The sequence below is a fragment of the Anomalospiza imberbis genome, chromosome 9 (assembly GCF_031753505.1).
Source record: "Anomalospiza imberbis isolate Cuckoo-Finch-1a 21T00152 chromosome 9, ASM3175350v1, whole genome shotgun sequence".
Taxonomy (NCBI): Eukaryota; Metazoa; Chordata; class Aves; order Passeriformes; family Viduidae; genus Anomalospiza; species Anomalospiza imberbis.
In genome coordinates, this window is record NC_089689.1 from 14,064,021 (window position 1) to 14,086,356 (window position 22,336).

General features: G+C 41.4%; 1 protein-coding gene and 1 long non-coding RNA gene across 2 annotated transcripts; one reads left to right on the forward strand and one right to left on the reverse strand.

Annotated features, from left to right (window-relative positions):
- Positions 1-154: 154 nt before the first annotated feature.
- ALG14 (ALG14 UDP-N-acetylglucosaminyltransferase subunit) lies at positions 155-20,705 on the forward strand. Its single transcript, XM_068199775.1, has 4 exons — positions 155-632; positions 3,074-3,225; positions 7,420-7,542; positions 20,324-20,705. The coding sequence occupies exons 1-4, from the start codon at positions 500-502 to the stop codon at positions 20,552-20,554; spliced, it is 639 nt and encodes a 212-aa protein (XP_068055876.1). The 5' UTR covers positions 155-499; the 3' UTR covers positions 20,555-20,705.
- On the reverse strand, positions 18,823-22,316 carry LOC137479362 (uncharacterized). Its single transcript, XR_011002190.1, has 4 exons — positions 22,129-22,316; positions 21,178-21,277; positions 20,297-20,386; positions 18,823-18,909 (listed from the first exon to the last, which is right to left on the reverse strand). It is a non-coding gene; the product is annotated as an uncharacterized lncRNA (long non-coding RNA).
- Positions 22,317-22,336: the final 20 nt, after the last annotated feature.

The window sequence follows — 22,336 nt, forward strand, 5'->3', positions numbered from 1 at the left end:
CTGCGGCCCGTGCCAGAGCCGCAGGCCTCCCTGGCTCCTCCTGCGGCCCGTGCCAGAGCCGCAGGCCTCCCTGGCTCCGGCTGCGGCCCGTGCCAGAGCCGCAGGCCTCCCTGGCTCCGGCTGCGGCCCGTGCCAGAGCCGCAGGCCTCTCTGGCTCCGGCTGCAGCCGGTGCACAGCGGGCAGGCTCGGCCGGCGGGCCCTGAGAGCGCCGGCTCTCATTCCCCCGTGCTTTCGGCGGTATTTCGCAGCTCCGGGACGCCGGCTGGGGGGCAGCGGGTGCCAGCGGGTGCTCGGAGGCGCGGGGAGCACCGGGCGGGCACACGGGGAGCCCCTCACGCCGCTTCACCGCGCCCCGGGCCCGCCGCGCCCCGCCCGCCCACGGCCCCTGCCAGCCCCGGAGCCACCACCGCGCTCAGAGGGCGCGGAGGTTTGAACCGCGCCGGCCGCCGTACGGGGGAGGTGCCACTGCCGCTTCCGCGAAGGGGGTCCCCGCCGCGCATGGAGGAGCTCCCCGTCGTCGTGGTCCTGCTCCTCCTCCTCTCCTTACTGCTTGTCCCGCTGGTGCTCCTGGATAGGAGGCGCCGCGGTCGGCGGACGCCTCCGTTCAGTCTCCTTGTGGTGGCCGGCTCTGGTGAGTAGGGGGTGCCGCCGGCGGGAGCGGGTACCGCCGTAGAGCTGCCTCCCCAGGTTCTGGAACTACGAGACCCGGCATGCAGCGCGACTGGCCAGCGCAACGCCGCCCGTATGCCGTGGTGCATGCCGGGAGTTGTAGTCGTGGTTGCGCGTGTCAGGAGCCGGTGCCGGGGCCCCGCCACAGCAGCTCCTGTGGTGCCCCCGGGCCGGGCCGGGTGTCCTCGGGCCGCCGCCTGCTCCTGTGGTGCCCCCGGGCCGGGCCGGGTGTCCTCGGGCCGCCGCCTGCCCCTGTGGTGACCCCGGGCCGGGCCGGGTGTCCTCGGGCCGCCGCCTGCTCCTGTGGTGCCCCCGGGCCGGGCCGGGTGTCCTCGGGCCGCCGCCTGCGCTTGGGTGTTTTGGTTCTGGATCTGAATCAGCGTCAGGCGTTTCACCACAGTCAGGCACGGAAGCACCGGCAGCGCTGGTGCAGGACTGAGCTGTGCAGCTGCTCGCTGTTGTGACTGAGCACTGCTGGTGGCGATGCGGGGCACGGCGTTCCGAGGCCTGGCACGCCCCTTACACACGTGGCATTGTGCAATCTACCCAAGCCTCGGTACTGTGATTTACTTACAAGAGTCACACGTGGATCCCTCAGAGACAAGAATGTCACCCCTCGCTAAAGGGGATGTACACATCTGCTACTCCTTTTTACCTTGTTATTAGAGTTGGAGGGCAATTCATTTACCTCCAAAAATTTATTTGAAAATTTGCAGTTGACAAATACAGGCCAGCTGTGATTTCAGCACCTCAGTATCCCTTTGGTTTTTGTACACCAACTAATGGAGTTATAATCCTGAGATCTTTCTGCATCTGAGTTTTACTGGCAGGTTTATAATTCTTCTGGTCATCTTTACATCCACTAGGGCTGGAAATGTGTGTATTTTCCTTCAGTCCTCTGGAATCTAGTTACTCTCTATTAAAAGAATACTTCCACTGTACGTAAGCTTACCGGGTGAAATAATATACGTCAGTTAAGATTCATATAATGTTCAAGCCTATTCTTTGAGACTTTTAAGTAGAAATCTCCTGTTCTTCTGTGAGTGCTCAGCTGATTGCATTAAAATTTGTGAAACTTTAACAAACACCACTCAGGAGAAAATATCTCCAAACATATTTGAAAAATACCACGTGAAATAGTACGGAAAGGTGGCAAAGTCTAATGCAGTGCTGCAGCATAGCTCTCCTTGTGTCAGCTGTTCACCAGCTATGAGCGTTTAACCTGTGCGACAAAGGTCTCTTGGGAGCCTAGTGACGCTGAACAGCAGGAGGTGGTAGGAATACGTGTAGTTTACTGGTTTTGGTCTGCACCTTCCAGCAGAGTGAAAAGCAACACATCCAGTAAACACATTATGTATTTGTGGGTGTGGTTTCATGTTGGTCTGATGCAGTCCAACAGATAAAAGGTGAGATTGCTCCACTTCACCTACACACACAATCTTCCTTCTCCCCTCCTTCCACTCTAACAATATCCCTCTAACTGCTTTTCAGGAAACTCAAATGACAAAAAAACCAAAATTAACCCAGCTGCCAAAAAGCCCAGTATGTATGCACTCCCCTTCTCTCTGGTTTAGTGCCCGTTTAGCTCCGGGACACAGTGACCCTGCAGTTAGAAGGCTGTGGAGGCCTATTCAAGGGCAGTGCTCAGAGCAGTGGCTGAAGCAGGACTGTTCTGTCAGCACCCAGCAGCTACACTGCTGTGGCTGCAGGGTGACACTGCTGTGCTGACACTGCTGTGGCTGCAGGGTGACACTGCTGTGGCTGCAGGGTGACACTGCTGTGCTGACATTGCTGTGGCTGCAGGGTGACACTGCTGTGGCTGCAGGGTGACACTGCTGTGCTGACATTGCTGTGGCTGCAGGGTGACACTGCTGTGCTGACACTGCTGTGGCTGCAGGGTGACACTGCTGCCTGGCTGGTGTTGCTGTGATGAGCTGGGGTAGCACACCCCTGCCCTGGCAGGTCACAGCACTGGGCACAGGGCAGGGTCAGTGGCAGCTCTGATTCCAGGGTGCAGCTGTGAGCCAGATCCTGTCAGCTGCATTTTGGCCATCGCCCCATGGGGTGGCCTTTGAGTGCAGAGCACAGTGTCACTCTGTGCCCGGTTGTTCTGCACCGTGTACAGGACATTAAACACAAACACAGACTCCTGTGTGACCCTGGTTCAACCCCATTTCACTGGAAAACATCCATCAATACAGCTTCCCTGGGAGCTGAGTTCCCTGCACGTGATTTAAACAGTCTCAGCCATCCTCTAATTGAACCCTTTACTCTCGGAAGATACTTTCTCACTGGCAGTAGTAATACTAGTATGCTTTAAAATGAAAAGTGACTGATTCAGCTGGAGAAATGGAAAGTTACGAAATTTTTCACATACTGATTGCAGTTTGTTTTGTTTTACAGGTGGGCACACAACAGAAATCCTGAGGTTACTTAGCTGTTTGTCAGAGTCATATTCTCCTAGACATTATGTTTTGGCAGACTCAGATAAGATGAGTGAAGCTAAAATACGTTCTTTTGAACAAAAAAGGGCTGAAATATTCTCCGAGTCCCAGGTAACTTTTTAAATACTCATGAAAGAAAAATGATCTTGACATTCTAATTCAAGGCAATTTGGTAATGATTCTTTGAAAGGACATTTATACCAGCTAGCCACTGAAGTGTTACTTGTAGCTGTAAGAATACCGGGGCAAAAATATTGCAGAGGGGATGTTTTCTTTTGTTTGGCATTTCCCTCAGTGACACATAGTATTTTTTGAAAGAAATTATATATATAAATATTTTATCTAAGAAAACCTTACTTTAAAATGTATTGGCTTTGTGTGTTTCTAAACTGTCTTGGTTGTATTTTTAAAATAAAGTATTAAATGTTTGTTTAAAAGGGATGCAAGGCCACTGAATGTCAGTTTTCTGGCTGATGACCAGAGTAAATGCTGAACTTCTAAAACTCATGAAAAAAAATCATTAAAATAGCTTGTTTATTTTTTCTCAGATGTTTGCTTGCTTTCAGCTCATTTGCTGTATGATTAACAGACAGCAGCATAACTGCTGACCTAAAGTGTGATCTGACATCCAGTGAAATTAGTAGCAAGTATTAGTGGAATAAGTACAGTGGAAATGAATGTTCTGACTACAGAAATTTTAAGTCCTTTTGAGCAAATAGCACAACACACAGTACACTAATTATTTGCATGGTGATGATTTCATATGGTGTACTTCCCATTGTTTTCAGCAGCGCTGTTGGGACAAAAGACTGTAGGACTCAGTACCAATGATTTTCAGAATAAACCCTTTTAATGTAAGGCAACTCCTGCTAAGGAGAACCACAGGCTCACTAAGGAATGACATTTTTGTTTACTGCAACTTTCACATCTCATTGTGCACCAAGGATGAATGTTTAATAAAGTGACCAGAGGTATTTCCTGTTCAGAGACTTCTTGTTGGGTAAATAGCAATTCACACAGTCATATTCACTTACCTGAAGAATGTCCAACCCTAAATTATTAGATTTCTTAAAGATACACATTTTCAGTATTAAAAGGTTATGTGGTTTTCATGGCTCACTTATTTTTGCTAAGCAGCTTCTCTTTTATAACCCCTCCAACTACTAACAGATCCTGAAGTTATATTTTCCCTCAACACTGAAAGCCAGAGGAGCATTTTTGGCTGCATGTGAGTTTGATGTCTGGATAACAGATGCTCATTTTCCTTTGACCATTCTCTTTCTACTGAGCAAAAGTATTTAGAGTGAAATTGAAAGGTAAATTTTGGAAAGTAAATATCACATGCCTGTAACATATATTTGCTAAATTTTAAAGTGTGCTGTCACACACGCGCAGTGTGTGTTTTGTTATCGGGGGCACTGGAGATCATCAAACATTTAAAAATTATGTCTTAGTAGCTACTTGAACCTTTGCATGAATGAAAGGGAGAAGTCTGATTGCTTCAACACATGGTCATTCCCTTCCTCATCCTGTTAAGGAAGTACATTTTTCCAGAACTAGGGACCAGATGGAAGACAAATTGCAATAATGATGTAACAGAAAACCAGTGATGTAAGAGAAAATTAAACACACACACCTCCCACCCCTCCAAATAGTCTTCTTTTTGATCTGTGGTCTAGCTCTGTTCTAACAGCTATTCAGGGAGAAGGAAAGAAAGCCAGAATGAGCATCTTGCTTACAAGAAGAAAAATGCTGCACGTCAACCCGCTAAGCCTCTTAAAAAAGAATTAAAAATGCCTCCTATGAAAAGTCTCTGGTCTTGCTATCACTGGCCTCTTTGTTCTCTATCACTCCCCACCTGTAACCACAACTATTCCACGTGGATGCCCCAGAGCTGTTACTCAGGGAACCCTCTATGCTCACAGAACCTGTTTCAGCTGCTGGCAACACACTCTAGCAGCAGAGAGACTTATTGAAGAACATGAATTCCTGTACCCCCGTGGTCATGTCTGAGATGAGCAACCAGATTAACTAACCTTTACATAAACCTCTTCTGACCATATGTTCTTTTCCATTTCATGAGAGGTACTATGCTAAGAAATGTTGTTTCTCATAATGAAAAAGAATTATGTAAACTCAATTTCTTTGCAAGCATTGCAGTATGTTCAGCTGAGAATATTACAGTAATTCACAGCAGTTGCAGTTTCCCACCAGCTTTTCCTTGCATCCTTGCAAAACAACATTAATTAGGTAAAGGACTGCATCACTGGTTTTGAAATTGCATTACAGATTTGCCAGTTTGGAACATTTGTTTTCAAATTAGAAAAAAGATTCTGAGTGCATTAAAGGTGTAAAGAAAAGAAATATGCAATAACATGACACCATAGCAGATAGGGGAGAAACCTTTTTCTGGGATCAGACATATTATGCAGTGTTCCAGCAAAATATACAGGATGTACCTTTGGAACGTGTACAGTACTTAATGAGATGAGAGGCTGGGATTACAGAGGCATCCGGCAGTGACTTTTAAACAAACAAACAACAACAAAACCCCCCAGTTTTGGTTTTTAATTTTAATACCTAGGAGTTGTTTGATGTGTGGACTGAAGTCCTAACATGACATAAAACACCAATATGCAGAGTTTCCAGCATGTTTTTTGAAAAATACAGATAAAATCAGCTTGATTTTTACTTGAACTCTCCAATTCCTACTTTGATACTGTTTGGGGTTCTTGTCAAGTTCTGCTGAAATTATTTGGGTTTTATAATGATTACAAAATTCATCTACAGTTTTTTTGTCAAATGCTCTTTAACACCATTGTTACATGAAGGTTTATCTGAATAGTTCCACTGCACCCTGATCTGCCTAAAACCACTTTATCATACCCATATTTCTTGCAGGGCTGAGCACTATGCAAGGGTCTAAACTCCACCTAGAGCATTTCTTTTTATCACCTGAACTCTTCCAAAGCTTTGAGAAACAGAAGCAGTGATAACCAGAAAACTGTTGAATAGGGAGCAGGGGTATGCTTATTTTTCCATATTCTGTTGTCAGAGTAAGGCAGTCAGAGTTTCAACACCTGCAAATAAAACATAAAAAAATCAGTTTGTAATATCTGTTAATGTCTTCCAGTATCACAGCTATTAAAGAAAGATATCACAATGAAACAGGATAATCTCAGTCAAGAAAATTAACATTCTGCACTTAAAGTGTTGGTTTACTTTTTTTTTTTTAATTTTTTTTTCTACCTTATATATTAAAAATAGTCCCAGTTACTACTGTTCAAGACATATTTGTAGTTTGTATTTACCATAGAGCTTTTGTTAACATCCTCGTTCAGGGGCACAAATCACCAGGACTAAGCTATGACAATTAGCAATGTGCACATGAAGTAACTGGGCAATTTTCAGTATTTAGAGTTTCTCACTCCCCACGTAAGTCCCTCCAGGGTGGTGGTGAGGTGATCTGGTATCCCATGTGAAGTGAGGTAACAACCACTATCCACATGCCAGCATCACTGAACACTGCACTGCAGCCACTACATTTGTCTTTCATTGGAACAGTCCAAAAGGTCACCGCCATCAGGAGTGCCTTGTGCCACAGCAAGAATTCTGAGGTGCAGCTCCTCTCCAGTGAGGTAAAGGCACCTGCAAGGAGGGCAGGCAGCCCAGCACCTGCTCCCGGGGTTTCAAGACAAAAGGAATCCTCCTTGCTTTATTAACTGGATTCCTTTTACACACCGTGAATAATCTTCATTTGAAGAAAGAACCAAGGAGGTTACTTCTTTTCCTATTTTTTATTTAATGATAAGATGTTCTTTCCGGTTTCTTTATACAGATATTTTGCATTTTGAATATGCATCGCGCATATCTTCTGAATGCTTACCGAGTACTCATTTAAAGGGGGGTGACACTTGCTTTTACAGGTTTAATGGCGCTCCGCGGACAGTAGCGAGCAGAGCTGCTGCGTTTCCCGCAGTGGCAATCGGCCGGGAGCTGCGGCAGGCCGGTGCGCTCCGAGCGCCGCCCGTGCGCTCCGAGCGCCGCCCGTGCCCACGAGGTGCCGCCCTCGCCCGCCGCTGCCGCTGCGGCTTCGAGGGGCTTGAGGGAACCCGAGACGGCAGCGAGCAATATCTACCGACTCCCGGTGTTTCTCTGTGCTTTTTCTTTACTGTGTACTTTTTATACACAAACGTTCCCAAACTAGACTAAGAAAAGGGGAGAAAAGGCTGGCAGAGATTTAATAAGAAGGAGCCACAACATTCTCAGAAAAGTAACAGCTCCATCCCTCGTGCTCTTTTCCAGTTCAGCCTTGATCGTATTCCCAGAAGCCGGGAGGTTAGGCAGTCCTGGATCTCCTCTGTGGCAACAACACTATACTCCATACTTTACTCTCTTCCTCTGACCTACAAACGGAAACCAGATTTGGTAGGTACAGAAAATTTTAATTTATTGGAAACTTGCTAATCTGCATCATAAAAGCCCTTGGAATATGCAGACTGCATCTCATATCTCATATGTATGCTTAGGTTTACAATTCACAGGAAAACTATTTTTAATTTTACATTAAATATAGCAGCAATACATCAGGAAAGAGAGAACAGGTTGCACGGCTGGTGAATTAAAATTGCAAATACCAGTTTTCCCTCTCAAAGTTTGCAAGTACTTTCAGAGAGTCACTCCCTTGTTATGCTGGCAGAGCTAGCAAAAACAAGATTGCTGCTTCCTGATAGTATCTCTTCAGGATTGCAGCAGCACAAACTATGCCTGAAAGCCTGGTTATCCTGTTGGCTGGACTTGCTTCTAAAATGGTGTGACCAGTCTGGCACAGACAGGTTCAGACCAGCACAAATATATACAGATTCAGTTCTTGTGCTTACATGGACTTTTGGGCTACAATGCATATTTATTTAGTGTTTGGCTGACTGACACTAATTATCTCATCTAATGACAGAAAGCATCACTGCTGAAGTAGCAATTCCTCAGCATTTTAATAGCTTTTTCAAGCTGTTCAGAAAACAGCACTCTTACGCTAATTACATTTATTTTAAAATATCCCACACAGTTAAACAAGTCAGAAGCATTCAGGGTTCTCAGATGGTAGAACTACAATGGAGATATTAAATCAAGAAAGTTTTGTGTTAACACAAAAGGTAGTGCACTGGTCTCCTACCTTTAAGTCTTACGATTTTCTATGAAAAAATTTGGTTACAGCTGGCTTCTTGCTAGAGTTGTTGTCATCTTGAGTCAGTAGTCTAAACTTAAGGGTTTTTTAAAAGTTATTAGTTTAGCAGAACTTCAAATTAATACTGCTTACATGAAACATGTAAAAACTAGTGCAGTTACAAGGTATTTTTCATAATTTAGTAGTAGCATCTATACAGACAGATATTTGTAAGGAGACAGATATTTGTAAGAATATTTGTAAGGAGACTATTTTTAAATCCCTCTGTGAAGTGCATGGCTAATTCTAAAGAGGCTTTTTAATGTTTATGGTATTTTGAATGTTTAGAGGGGCTGCTGTGAGTAATGTGATCTCATTTGCTTCAATAGTACTGGTCAGTTCCTGTCAGATCAAAAGCTACTCGCTTGCTGGACTTTTCAAACAGTTTAGTGTGCAAGACAACAGAAGTAGGTTTTTTTGCAGTTGCTGTTTTTCAAGCCTATTCTAAAAACTGGAGATAAAACTGGGAGAGGGAGAAGGTGGCATGCTATTCTTTCTACAATGGTTTTGATTGGGGCAGTGGTAATAGTCAAGTTTGTTTACATGAGCAAACAGAAAAATGTGAGTAACTATTTAGTAATCACTTTGCTACACCACTGTGTTAGTGCAATTTTTTACTTATTACTATAGAAATTGACTGGAAAAATCTCACTGCATGGTTTAATAAAGGAAACAGGAAGTTACTAATCTAATTCCATGTTTTCTGTTTACCAAAGGAATTTAAAGTGACAGAGAGATTTACACATAGAATTATTAGAAAGAAATGGTGTTGGAGCTGATAAACTGTGATAAGCAATCAGAAGGCTAACGTTTTTCAAAACACTTGTGCTTGTAAAATTAAGGATAGGTTTTAGCAAGGCCTTTAAGCCCTTTGCAGTATTTAAAGTAACCCCTGTCTCAAAATGAGATCCAAAGAGTATTTATCCATGGTTAAAGAGCTGGAGGGGAAGGCAACCCCAATTACTTTTTGTCAGGTGATTTTATCAACCAAAATAGCACCTGGCAGAAGCATCCCTGGCATTATGGTAAATCATGTACCACTTGAAAGCTGCTTACATACGACTACTTTTATGTATATCTTAGTTCAAGAATTCTGCAAAATATAATAACTCAGAGCTGCAAGGATTTTAAAACACTTATCCAAGGAGACTGTTTCAGGGATTAAAATACCTCACATTGCCAGTGAAAAGACTGTATGGTATGTTAAGCAACTGGTAGTATTTAATTGTCTTTCCACAAAAATGTTTGCAGTCAATTGAAACTCACTCTACTCTTGGCAAAATTTAATGCTTAGTAATGTAAAGAACTAGAACTAGGCTGGGACAAATGCTGGCACTCAAAGGTTCATCTATAACTTTTGGCATGAAAATCAACAACCGAGTTTAAAAACAAGCACAGTATTACATCATGCTGAGAGCTTCAGATTTTTAAACAGGAGAGCTCATGGGTGCTGTACATTTTCAGTCTAGACACTGGTTTTGTTTAACTGCAGGAGGGAAAGACAACCTTGCTTCTAAGTCATTTGTATGTATTGAGTGATCCCCAAACCCTTACACTTGCTTTCAGGCTTGTCAGAAATATGTGTATATATGAAGGAATGACTGAAGTCTTCTGTAGGCAGCCTAAAGCTAGAGAAACACAGAAGTGTTGCAGTTGTCAAGAAATGCAGGACAAGAAAGGTACTGCAAAGGGAGCGAAAAATCATTAGGTGCTCAAAGACAAGATTTGGAACAGATATGCTAGTTATGCCAACCTAAGCCTCTCTGTGGAGTGCAAATAGCTGCAAAAGGGAAACAGCAAACCCAGCTGCACTGGAGTTACTTGATGAGCACTTGATATGTGCTTTACTTGAGAAGCACTGTATCCCTTTTCTATCTCACACTGATCTGGCAAAGCTTCCTGGTTTAGTTTGCCTGAGCAATCAGTTCCATCTAACCCTTCTTCAAGATATTAAGTTCAGAAAGAATCAAACAACTTCCAGGAGATCCTTGCTGTCTTGCAGGACTTGACCCACACTTGAAGTGGGCCTCCAGAGAGTTTAAGAAATGTAAAAGTTAGTTGAGTTGTTCAGCTTGAGATCATCTTCAGGAGGCCCATTTCTGAGTTAGGAACATCTGCACTCTGCAAAGTCCCTTTAGAGATATTAAGCCAAGTAACAATTAAGATGTCAGAAGTGATGACTGGCTTGTGTTTCTATAGCCAAGAATTACAGAAATATAAGTATCAGAGTGTTTTGCAGGTGAGCATTTTTTGTAACATCTGCCTTAGACAGGCTTCCTATACAGAGGCCTACAGTTCCAGGGAAGGAAAGGCTTGTGCCAGGACACACTGCTTACACCCACCTTCCCACAGAAAAGCTTTTAAAATCATTCATCAGCTGCAGCCAGATTTAGCATGCAGCCTCAGAGATTGCAAATTCCTACCATGTAAACAGGAGCTGCTCAGAGAAGAGAGACTTCTGTTGTCTTCATTTGAGAGAAAGGCTAAAAAGAAACAGAACTAGAACAAGATGTTTTAAGATCTATTATCTAGAAAAGGATGCAAATCCTTATTTATAGAAAATTACACAAGCTGCACAAAGATTATTTTCAAAGATAAAGAAAATTACTGCATCCTTCTTAGATAATTTGATATACAAGAAGGACTAAACTAAAGTTACATCTTTCCTTTAATATGCTTGAATTCAGTCAGTAGATAAAAGTTCAAAGGAAACTGGTCTTCAGTTCTCTTGCTGCTTACAGAACCTTTGCCTTTGGGCCAGTTTGCCAACCCTGCAACTAAGTTTTCAGCTGATCTAGCCTTTTGTCTGGATCATGATTATCCTGCTCATTCCAGTATACCTGAAATCCAAACTGAAAATGAAGGATGTGCACCTACCACACAGCAGAAGCTGCAAAATATTGTATCCAGTCCTTGTTTTCAGCCATAGATGGGTTCTGTAATTGGGTCAGTGATTTGCTATCCTTTAATATAATTAAATTTCACCTACAGTTGTGCAGAAATGCTGCATAAAGCCCCATTCAGTAGCAGATTGCACATCCTGGACTCTTAGGACCAGACTTTTATTCCTTTTCTGGGGACTCTTCTCAACAGTTCCCACTGCCTCAGGGCTCTACAGAGCCTGGAATAAGTAGATATTTTCAGATGGCTGCTGTTTGGAAAAACATGGGTTAAATCAGTCTAAGAAGGCGGTCCTCCCACATTAGGGCCTCCTTCCTGTGGGAAGTCTGTAGTAAGTTTACATTTGCACAGCAAGTACGTGTTCTGCTGTCAGAGAATGAAAATGAAACTTCTTTCTAGAAGCCTGAAACCTGCACAGCTTATCATGCTTGTAGCAATCACCTCTTCTTTTATGACTGCACATCCCGTCACACATGCCTGATCCCCTGACTGGTTAAACTGACTAAGGCAGCTTCTGCTTACAGAAGTGTTTACGCAGTAAGCTAACTGAAAGAAGATCATTATTTCATTTAGCTAAGATTTTCCATTCTTTGTGCCCTGCCCAAAATGCCTTAAGTTCATAACACTCTCACAAATTACTGTGACAAATAGGAAGTTATTGTCCCTTATATCATGGTTCTAATTGGAACTTTGTGGAAAGCTACAAAATCTGGGTGGTGGCATTTTTTTCTTTATTCATTTTATAACAAGTGATCTTTGTGTAATGCAATATTAGGACTATCTGCTGCATTCTTTTGTACACTGAATCTTTCCGCAGTGTTTTTAATTCTTTGGACCAGATTGACTGTATGTCTGACCTGCTAATGTTCTTCTAGGATCAAAACAGTCAATATAAGCAAGAGTAAGAACAATGGATTAAGAACTTCAGCAATACAAATTTTTTTCATCCAAAAAGAAAACAAAGTGAAGGCATCAAAATTTAACTTCTCAGTTTTGATGATGTTGAGCCTTTTCCACCCCTCCTACCTTGTGTACTGTGTGCAGCTTCCCTGCAGCCCCAATGCAGAATTACCCTGTGCTGAGCACAGATAAACATCTGAAGCTGGTTCAAAGCTTTGTTGTAGCTCTGCCCTTTCTGTGACTGAGAATTAGACTTGCCTATAGACACTCCTTTTCAGAGGGAGGACAGGAGTAGCAGTAAAAATGAACTGAGATCTTAGCTTAGATTTAAGGAGGCATTTTTAGACGTAAAAGAGTTAACTCATCAACTATCAGTGTCATTATGAACCTAATGAACACCCTGGTCACACTTCCATGTATGTTATAAAGCATAACAGTCTTAATAAATATAACCACTGGTATGCAGAGACAGAGTGCCAACACCTCTAGGTTTTAAACTGTGAAGATATTTCAGGCAGGTACTTGATGCACATTCCTGCTATACCTACTTCAGTTATTAGGCAGTAGCCCAAGAGATGTTTTATGAACATTTCAACATCATGTTTAGTTAACTGAAAATACTGCTTTCAACTTGAAGTTAAACGTCTGATTAATGAGAGACACACTGAGATTTGCAATTAAAGGCTCAACTTAGGCCACTAGTAGTAACATATATGAGTATATTTCAAAGTCCTTGGATTTAATTTCTCCTTTCAAGTAGAAGCAGGCTACTAGAATAAACAGTACTTTTATATGAAGAGATATAAAAATTATTTGTAAAGAGGCTCTAAAACATTGGATAGTATTTCTCAGTCACCAAGAGACTGTGGTCTAGCTCATATTCAGCCAAGGTGACACTGCTGAAAGCCAGCTAGTGCCTAGTGTTGTAGCTAGAGATGTAGTTTGGTAACTGCTATTTCATTTACTTGGCAAAGGCTTTTTACTGAATTCTTTTATGACCAACTTTTTCATCTACACTAGGTCAAATTTCCTCTACTTCCTACTAATTTGTCAGCAGCAATAAACCGCATACCCACTCCATATAATGAAGGTAGGGAGTTAGTTTATTCTCCACCCTGTATGTGCTTTGGTAATCTTGTTATTTTTTAACCAACCTATCCATCTCCCACAAATTCTCAAAAGACTCAACGGTTGTTTTGTTGGTCCCACTGACAGCCTGGGTGTTCATGTAATGTTTTAATAACCAACACTAACATTTTCACAGAGTTGAGCCTTAGTACCAGTCTCACAGCTGTCATTTATTATTATTTTTAATTGCTTATTCTGTGCTTCTCATGTTACATTTGGCAGCTAGGCTGGGAAGTATGCTGATGGAAACTACCACTCCAAAGACCTTTTAATCCCAATGACAGACCTGTCACATGGCATAGAGGGGCAGTTAGGTATGGTGCCTAATGTTAGACTCCTTAGAAAAAATTAAAGCCTACATATTTCATTAGGCATCCAAATGAACCTTCCTGACTAAGCTGTTGCCTAACTTCTGACACTCTTAATGACCCCAGTCATATCTTCTCTTTTAATCAGTAAAACCCTTGGGCATACCCACAAGCAGAACTGTTTTAAGTCTTTACAGTGTCAAATAGCCACATGCATAGGTAAGCTGTGCTGAAATCCAGGGGCTGGGAGCTTCCCTCACTGCTTTGTATTCAGAGGCTGATGCAAATTACATCAGCTGGGCATCTTCCCTTGTCTCTTGCCCCTGAGGACAGTGGGTTGGTAGCTCTGGGTCAGGCCTAGAAGGCAGAAGTGATAATGCCTAATGCTGTTACGATTAAAATCTTATGTCTAGTTCCTAGTGGTTTTGCAGAAGGTCTCCTTTTCTCCCATAGAAAAATCCACTACGTAGGACTTTTTTCTCTCTCTGTCCCCAAAGCTTTAGAAAGTGAGAGCTGCATAAAAGGTGATACTTCCCAACCTATTTCATGCTATGATGAAAGTAATACACAGAAACAAACAGAAGCCCAGCTGTGTAGTGTACTAATTTAGAGTCCTTGCTCTTCCACTTCTCTCTTCCCCACTCTGGCATTCACTAATCTTATTTATCCTGGTTAGGTAACCTGCCTGTAGGACCACACATGTCTCCACTTGTTTTGAAGAGCACCTCACTTTCTGGCTGTATTGTATGATAATAACAACAGCTACTGCACCAGTGAGATCCAGAGGTGAGCAAGGAAGGTTTTCATGGCAGTGCTACAACCTACACTTGCTGACCAGCCTGAACACAAGCTGTTGCTGTAGGAGACTATAACTACCTTCTTGCACCCATGATGATTCAAGTAATTTAGACAGCAGAAGATAAAAGTGTACCCAGGTGTAATTCAGTTCCACCTTAATTACCTGATTTACATCAGACTACACAGCTAGTTTTGGCATTTTTTTGTCCTGCCTTGCATCCTGTAAGTTCAAACAGAAAATAGGGTGTGAAGTTTTAGCTGGTCTTATATGCAGGTGGTGGAGGAAAGTGAACTGGATAAGATCTTCACTCTTCAAAAGGAATAAACCAGTAGGTAGTTTAATGACCTTTCTATTGTGCAAACAGAACCTGAAATTCTTCTTTCTCCCCATCAATAACAATAATAAGGAATTGTTGAAAAAGGTTCCTGCCTTTTTTAATTTGTAAGAAGCATTAACCATTCTAAGCTAATTTTTCTCATTGTTCAAAACTTGAATTTTCAGATATACTAAAGAGCAAAAGCTTCCATAAGAACACTCCCTTTCAACATGCTTAAGTATTTGAGTGTGAAGTTTTTGAAATAGTAATATATTAAAACCAAGCAAAAGCTGATGAGCTCATGAGATGCTGTAATTTACATAGCAGAATACAAATTAATTCATTGCATATTCTCACTTCTTGTGCCACAGAAACAACCACCTCCCCCCATCAAAACAAAAACCACACAAACAAAAGAATTCATTTCTATAACATAGGAATATCTCATAGGTTTTTCCAACATGGTTAAAAGGTAGGTATTGCATAGCAGTTAAAAGGTAGGACTTGCATAGATAGGGATCATTCAGTTAATCCAGCTTTGGTCCATTTTGTATCACTCCATTTGCCTTTGCCTCTTTTAGTTGTCTACCACCATCACGTCCTATTCCCTCAGTCTTATCTCCAGGTGTCCAGCCCTGTGGAGTAGGGAGCATTACCAGAACAAAGGAGGCCCAAGCAGTGTCCTGCAGGTACTCCAGGAGGCAGCTCCATGCCTGGCAAGCAGCACAGCCTTCAGTTCACAAATGCACATTCCCACAACACCATCCTCCCCAGCCCCAGCGAGCAGGGCAGTTTTTCTGCTCTTGGCCAGGTGACAAAAGGCCAATCTCTGCAGAGATCATTAAGGAGAACAGCAGGTGTTGCCAGTTTCCAATGCAAAGCAAATTGCAAATTAGTTTTCCACTTTCTACTAAATTGAGGGGGACTCATTGTCCTCCTTTTGATTGTTGTACTTTATTTGGGAACATAGGTAGTACTTAAACACTTGTTCTTTAAAAGATTCAGAGCAATTGTATGTTTATGTACTTATGAGAAAAACTGGAAGTTTACTGCTTTACTCATTTTTGCTTTGACCAGTGACATTTAATCCCAGTGAAGCTGCAAGCTCTGCTTTCAGTGTTTTCCCTGGTAAATGTCACTCTGATACAGTGCTGCATTCACCAACTCTAAAGTAGCTTTTATCAGCAGTGGTGCCATGTGCCAGTGTTCCCAGACTGCTGGCTTAGCTTACTTTCTTTCAACAGCTGTGGAAAGTATTGGAAACACAAAGACAAGAACTATTGCATTTTTATATAAAAGTGATTAATAGGAAAATAGATTTATAGAGTTGCTGAAGGTAAATGTTGTGTTCTGTTCCTTTACTTTTAAACCTCCATTAATATAAAGCTTGATTTGTTTATTTTACTGTTTAGAAATTGGTTAGACTGAATTAGCAGAGAATTTTAGTATGTAGGACTTAGTTTATAGACCTAGCTGTGAGCCCAGGCAGCCAGTGAGCCAATTTAACAGTGAGCTGGACATTTCCTTGCATTACAGGTGCATATGAATGGTGTAGAGAGACCTGTAGCACTGGCTTCTGGAACAATCCCCTTGGCAACGAAGTAGGAATCCCCAGTGACCAGGAAAGGCCTTGGACAATTGCAGCTCAAGAGGTCACAAAAGTGACACAAAAATTGTCTTTGGCCCCCCTTTCTGCTGCCTCATTAAGGAAGGCTGAATTCAGAGATTTTCAGAGACATATATCATGCAACACAAATGTTCTACAGGCAAAACAGCTAAAATAAATGGATCCTGAGGGAAAGAGATAATTGTAAATAGATGCTTGAGGGAAACACCCTCAATAGCTGCTTGACCTTGTAAAGGGCCTTGTCCCTTCTTGTCCAGTAGATGCCTGCCTCTTCCCCAGAGCATACTGGAGATTGCCATGGGCTTCACTGGGAGATACTGGTATTCTCCTGTGGGGAAAAGCAAAAGCCTTGTTCTTTTCAAGGTGTAAGATATCAATCTCCAGAATTTACTTTTGAATAGTGATTTGAAATTCACTAGTAGGACTGCTCATCTTCTCATCTTTGAGGAAGGTTGTAGGTGATTCAGTTCCTTTCCATCATCCTTTCCAGTTTGTGTACAGGCAGGAGCTGAACAGCAGCGTTTCAATCTTACGCCTTCTGCAATGGTTCCTCTTCTTTATAATGTACATATTTACTTTCTCAGAAGTTTCCCCTGTACATCATACACTTGAAGAGTGTATGATGTTGGACTCCAAGCAGAAGGACCACTGGTCTCCCTTCCTGCTGGCAGTGTGAGAGGGAGTAAATAGGACTGGTTAGACCAGATTTTTGGAGAGGAACTGCCACTGCAATCGCAACTACACCATTTCTAAGCAGGACATGTCTGTAGACACGTACTGAAGGTTAACTGAAGGTTAATTTTTAGCTCTGACTTACAGATCACAGCCACCAGTTGAGATAGGGATCTGTTTGTGGGCTTCAGCAGGTTTATAACAGTCTTTTTCATGGCCAGTTCCTAAATCCAAACATTTTGGGATAGGATCATCTATAATCAGAGTATTATATGAACATTTTGCATAGAGAAATCCTACAGAGCCACATCTGCTTTGTCTTGTTTGAACTCGTGTGTGTGGAAGGGGAAAGAGCAGAGGACATGAGTTATGATCAGACCATGTTTTTTTTAAAGATGCCAAGTCCATAATTTTCTTGATCCTTTTTCCTGCATGCAAGTACTTTTCCCTGGATCAAAGGGCATCTGAGAGGCAGCTTACAAATTATAAATAGTCAGAAAATATAAACTAAAAGTTTGAACTGAATGGATCATATCAAAACCTGAATATAGGAGAGGTATTTTATTACAATTTTAATTGTGATTGCCGTCTTTCGGTTTTGTACCTCAGCAAAGTAATAGCAGCAGCTCAGTGTGGCCTTCAGAGCTATACAGAGATTCACAAATAGACCCATTTACTGTTATTTCATTACATGATCTTTTGTGAGTACACTTAGTTTGGAATTAATTGTGGCATTTACCTCTATGTGTGCATCTAGACACAAGAATACCAAAATACCAAAAGGACTGGAGCTGCTGGCCAGGCTTAATAAAGGAGAGAAGTAGGATGAATTCTATGGCTTGATAAAGACAATGGTTGTAAAAATTCAGCTTTTTCTAAAACCTGTTCTACAGTTCTCAACTTCTGGGCTCACTAGAATGGTAGGATGGCTACCTGACCTAAATCATATCCACAGCTGGTATGCTTTGTGTCAGACTGTGGAAAGTAAGGGACCGATGTTTGAGCTTTCATAGTAGATGGAGGCCAAAAGAGTGCAGAGCCATTCAAGAAGCAAGACAGCTGGAAGGATGCCTGAGAAGAGGGATGCAAAGAGAGATGAACACCAGTGATCACAAAAAAACTGAGGATGGGTGGGAGACATCTCAGAGGATTGGGTAGAGTACAGACAAATTGATGAGAAATGATGGCACTGAGGAAAGGACAGGAGAGAGGATGGCAATAGAATGGAGAAGGGGCTGGGGAGCAGTGAAGGAAAGACAATATGTGTACTCCAGGTAGCTCTACTAAGGGAAAGGGAAAGTGGAGTTTCTCTTCAGCAGTGGTGCACGTCTTTGTCTGTTCCCTTAAAGCTGAATTTTCAATAGGAAATCAGTAGTTAGACTGTATATTCAACTCACAGAAATAATAAGTACTAAATAATCTTTTGGGGCTTTAGGTGCTTCTTGTGCACTTATCTGAAATAGCCCAGCTTCAGTAGGGATGCTGGTGGGTTTTGCCTGCAGACACAGGAGAACAAATTGTTGCCTATGCCTACACTTACACTACAGAAACAAATGTTATTACAAATAGAGATACCTAAACATGCCTTAGGTTACATGTCAGTAGCCATGTACCACCATTACAGCCAACATTCATGCAAATTTATCAAACTTTCCAGGAAATATGGCAAAATGCATTATTTAGTTTACAGATATGGAAAAGTTTCTTTGAAATGCAAAAGGGCAGCATGTGTGGTTGGTTTATGTCCTTACTCACCAAGCCAAATGCATAAAAATCAGATCTTCATTCTCAGTAGACTGTAGAGTAGGATATAAGGTCCCAGCGTGGATGTGGTGAAATCAGGTTCAGCAGGAGGTTTGAAACCAGAGTATTCTTCTCTGATTTCAAAATTCTAGGATGTAAATATGATGTGTGCAGCTTCTGAGCTATATAATACAAAAATAATCCAAAATAAGTACATTGTTGCAAGTTTTTGAGTATCTGTGGATGTTGACACCCTAAAATTTCAAGATTAAAACTGCATACAACAAATAACTTGCAAGGGACTCTGAGAAAACATCAGCCAAGTCTTGCATTAATAAATAGTTCAATTAAGATCAACAATAAAATCAGAACATTTTTAGAAACAGTATTACAGTCTGTTGATTCTGGTCAGAAAACACAGCATTACAGTCATCACATCCCCAAGCGGAATTTCTGGGGCTATAATCAAGGCAAAGAAAAGGTGAGAGAATTTGGAACTCTGTAGCAACAAATCCATTGCTGCTTTTAGCTGAGGCAGGATGCTGCCAACCAGATTATCAGTGGGATCTTGCCATGAAGCATGAAAGGAAAGGTTCTGAACTAATTGTTACAGCCCTGAAGCAGAAATTCAATTTTTTCCCCCACCAGTATATCTTTCACAAGCTAGTGAACTTGGAACAAAAAAAATGTGAATTTATGGGGTATAGGGCCATGATTTTATAAAAGAACTCTTTATTTCCATGTAACCCCAGCTGTGCAGAAAAGTGCTGATTACATGGTAGTATTTAAGTTTAGTAAGAAATTTCTTGCCTGAAATCAATTTTGATACCAAGTAAAGTGCCTAATATACCCTGGTTTAAACCTTTTACTTTTAAGCAATCTGTTTTTCAGTTGAACAATGTCTAAAATTAAGAGTACTGTCTTTTATGGTTAACATTTATAAGTGAATTTGAGATCTCTGCTCGAAGGACATGACAAGTTTTTACCACAACAGCTTCCTTCTGTATGCTTTTAACTGTCTCCTAGTGTTTATTAAAAATAAAAAATAAAATCTAGTCACACATATCAGTTAATAGATTCTTGTGAAGGTCCTAGTTCATCAGCACATTTTTGATAAACTCTTAAGTGTTTTGCTGACTTAAGCCAATGTTCAAGAGGTTTATAACTGGATCCCAGGTTTAATCCTAATTAAATTTCTTTGGTTTTCTTATGTGCACAGATTTAATAACTGATACAACACAAAGCTGTGACTGAGAGTAGAAGTTGTTTTAGTTATATACCCACAAGTCAAGGAATTGTAAACTTTTCCTCCATAGAAATAACTGTGCTGTCTCAGAGGTCTTTTCCTCCTTCATAATGTACAGAAATATGGTGTTTTTGTAAAGAAATATGGTATTTTGAATATGGTATTATTTGGTACTTTGAAATAATGTATTTTGTTTGCCCCTCCTATTTTTTCATGTTCACCTGCTTTTTCTGGGTTTTTAAAAATATTTTTGTGTAAATTTAATGTTAAATGAATGTACACTTAATTCTTTACTGTATGAAAAAACTCATTACTTACTTTTGTAATATGTTTCATCTCTTTTAGATATTGTGCAATGGACCGGGAACATGTGTTCCTGTCTGTTTATCTGCTTTTCTGCTTGGCCTTCTACGAATAAAGAGAACAACCATTGTGTATGTAGAGAGCATCTGCCGTGTGGAAACTTTATCCTTGTCTGGAAAGATTCTTTACTACTTTTCTGATTATTTCATTGTTCAGTGGCCTGATCTAAAGAAAAAGTATCCCAAGTCAGTATATCTTGGTCGAATAGTGTAACAACAGAAGACAAACTAAACTTTACCTGAAATAGACTCTACAAGCTCCTCACTTGCATTCCTGTAGTAATTTATTTTCAAGAATTCCTGATACTAAATTAGGCTCCTACTTAAAAATGATACAATAAAGATTTCTCTACATTTAAGTAAAATTTGTGTGTATTTGTATTTATTGCTATCATGTAGATCTGTTTGCCAATAACTCATAGTGGCTCTAAGTCTATCCTGTCTCTGTTTTCATCTAGTTTTTCTGCTTTTTGTCTACAAATAAATATGGGAATTTATATGAATGTAACATTTCCTGTAAGGAAACTCTGTGTCATTTCTAAAATTGTAAGCAACAAAGTCTTTTTCTATGACAACAGATTTTATTTCCTTTATGCTGGTGGTGAAGTCCCTTGTGAATCCTTAGAGTATAAAGGAAACAGTTGTATTAAGTTAGCTTCATGACAGTTTGTACTTTACAGTCTTCCAAAACCCCCAGAGCATTAAACCAGTATCATTTTTCCTCTGGTCTTGTCAAAGCTGTCCTTATAATCTGTTGTGCACCGTTTGAAAATTGTTGCTCACTTCTTAAGATGAATAAAAAGATGGCAAGTCTCATGCTACAGGCACAATACTTACCCATTTAAGAAGACTTTCTTCAAAGCTTATGTGCAAAAAGCCTTACCGAATATACATCAGAGCAAAACTGTCAGGTGGGGAAATTGAACTGGTTCAAGCTCTGAAATAGAGAAAAAAAAAAACAGTAATAAGGGAAATAACAGGGTTTCCCTCTTTTCCTGATACAGTGAATTTGACTTCCAGTATATCCTGTTTTCTCATTTTAAGCACCTTACTTTGAACAGTAAGGTGCATATACGCTTAAGACTTTGCCGTGGAAAATGGTATCCCGTACATCAGAACAACTTTTAAAAGGTATCTTGTTGGCAGGAAGTGTTTGAAAGCATACTCCAGCATTTCACATTTCTCTGGCAAAGCGAAATTCTACAACTATCCCACCTATAAAGCAGTGTAAACACATCTGTCATCTGTACACACACAGAGCTCCATGGCTGGCTACAGAAACATAAACAAATAAAAAAGCTCAAAGAAGAGTAGAAATGCCCTCCAGAGCGCACAGCCTGACTCTGGTGAAGCCCAAGCAGCTCCTCACGCTGCCGCTGCCGCACGAAGAGACTCTGGGAAGGCTTTTCCTCAGCATCAGATGTCAAAACATTGCAGCAGCTATTCTGGTAGGGAAAAGGGGGTGGAATTTAACTCACCAGAAACAATGGTTCCTGCTGTTAGCAAACAAGGGTCCAGAGGAATGGGCTGCTTCGTGCAGAAAGCTATTAGAAGTCATCAGAAAAACTTGTGCAGAAAACTGCTGTCACGATATTGCAAGGCCCTGTGGGGAAGCCAGCTGTCACAACCTGTCCAACAGGCTTAATAATCCTCAGCATAAGTAGAGTCCCTTGATGTGGTCACATGTGAGAACAGGGAGTTTTGTGGGTTTTAACCAAGATTATATCAGAAATTAAAGAGCAGTTAATAAGTTAAGGCTATGTGAGAAGGACTTTGTGCAGCATATACTGAGGTCCTTAAAAATGACTAGGTTGAAGTAAATCTGATGTGTCCAAGGGCTTTTTTCCCCTGAACCGGAGTGAAGACTAGCTTATCATGACTTTCTGCACAGTTGCAGATAGTTTGATAAGCTGGAGATACAATAGACTCTATTATGGCTAATGGCAGTTTATTTTAGATCAGTGATTTATGTTTTGCAAGGGAACTAGAGAAGAGG

What these genes read in the sequence shown, in the direction of transcription:
- ALG14 (XM_068199775.1), top strand. Translation starts at nt 500, where the DNA reads ATGGAGGAGCTCCCCGTCGTCGTGGTCCTGCTCCTCCTCCTCTCCTTA. An exon ending in AAATATTCTCCGAGTCCCAG is followed by an intron (nt 3,226 to 7,419) that starts GTAACTTTTTAA and finishes GCTCTTTTCCAG; the next exon opens with TTCAGCCTTGATCGTATTCC. An exon ending in ACAAACGGAAACCAGATTTG is followed by an intron (nt 7,543 to 20,323) that starts GTAGGTACAGAA and finishes CATCTCTTTTAG; the next exon opens with ATATTGTGCAATGGACCGGG.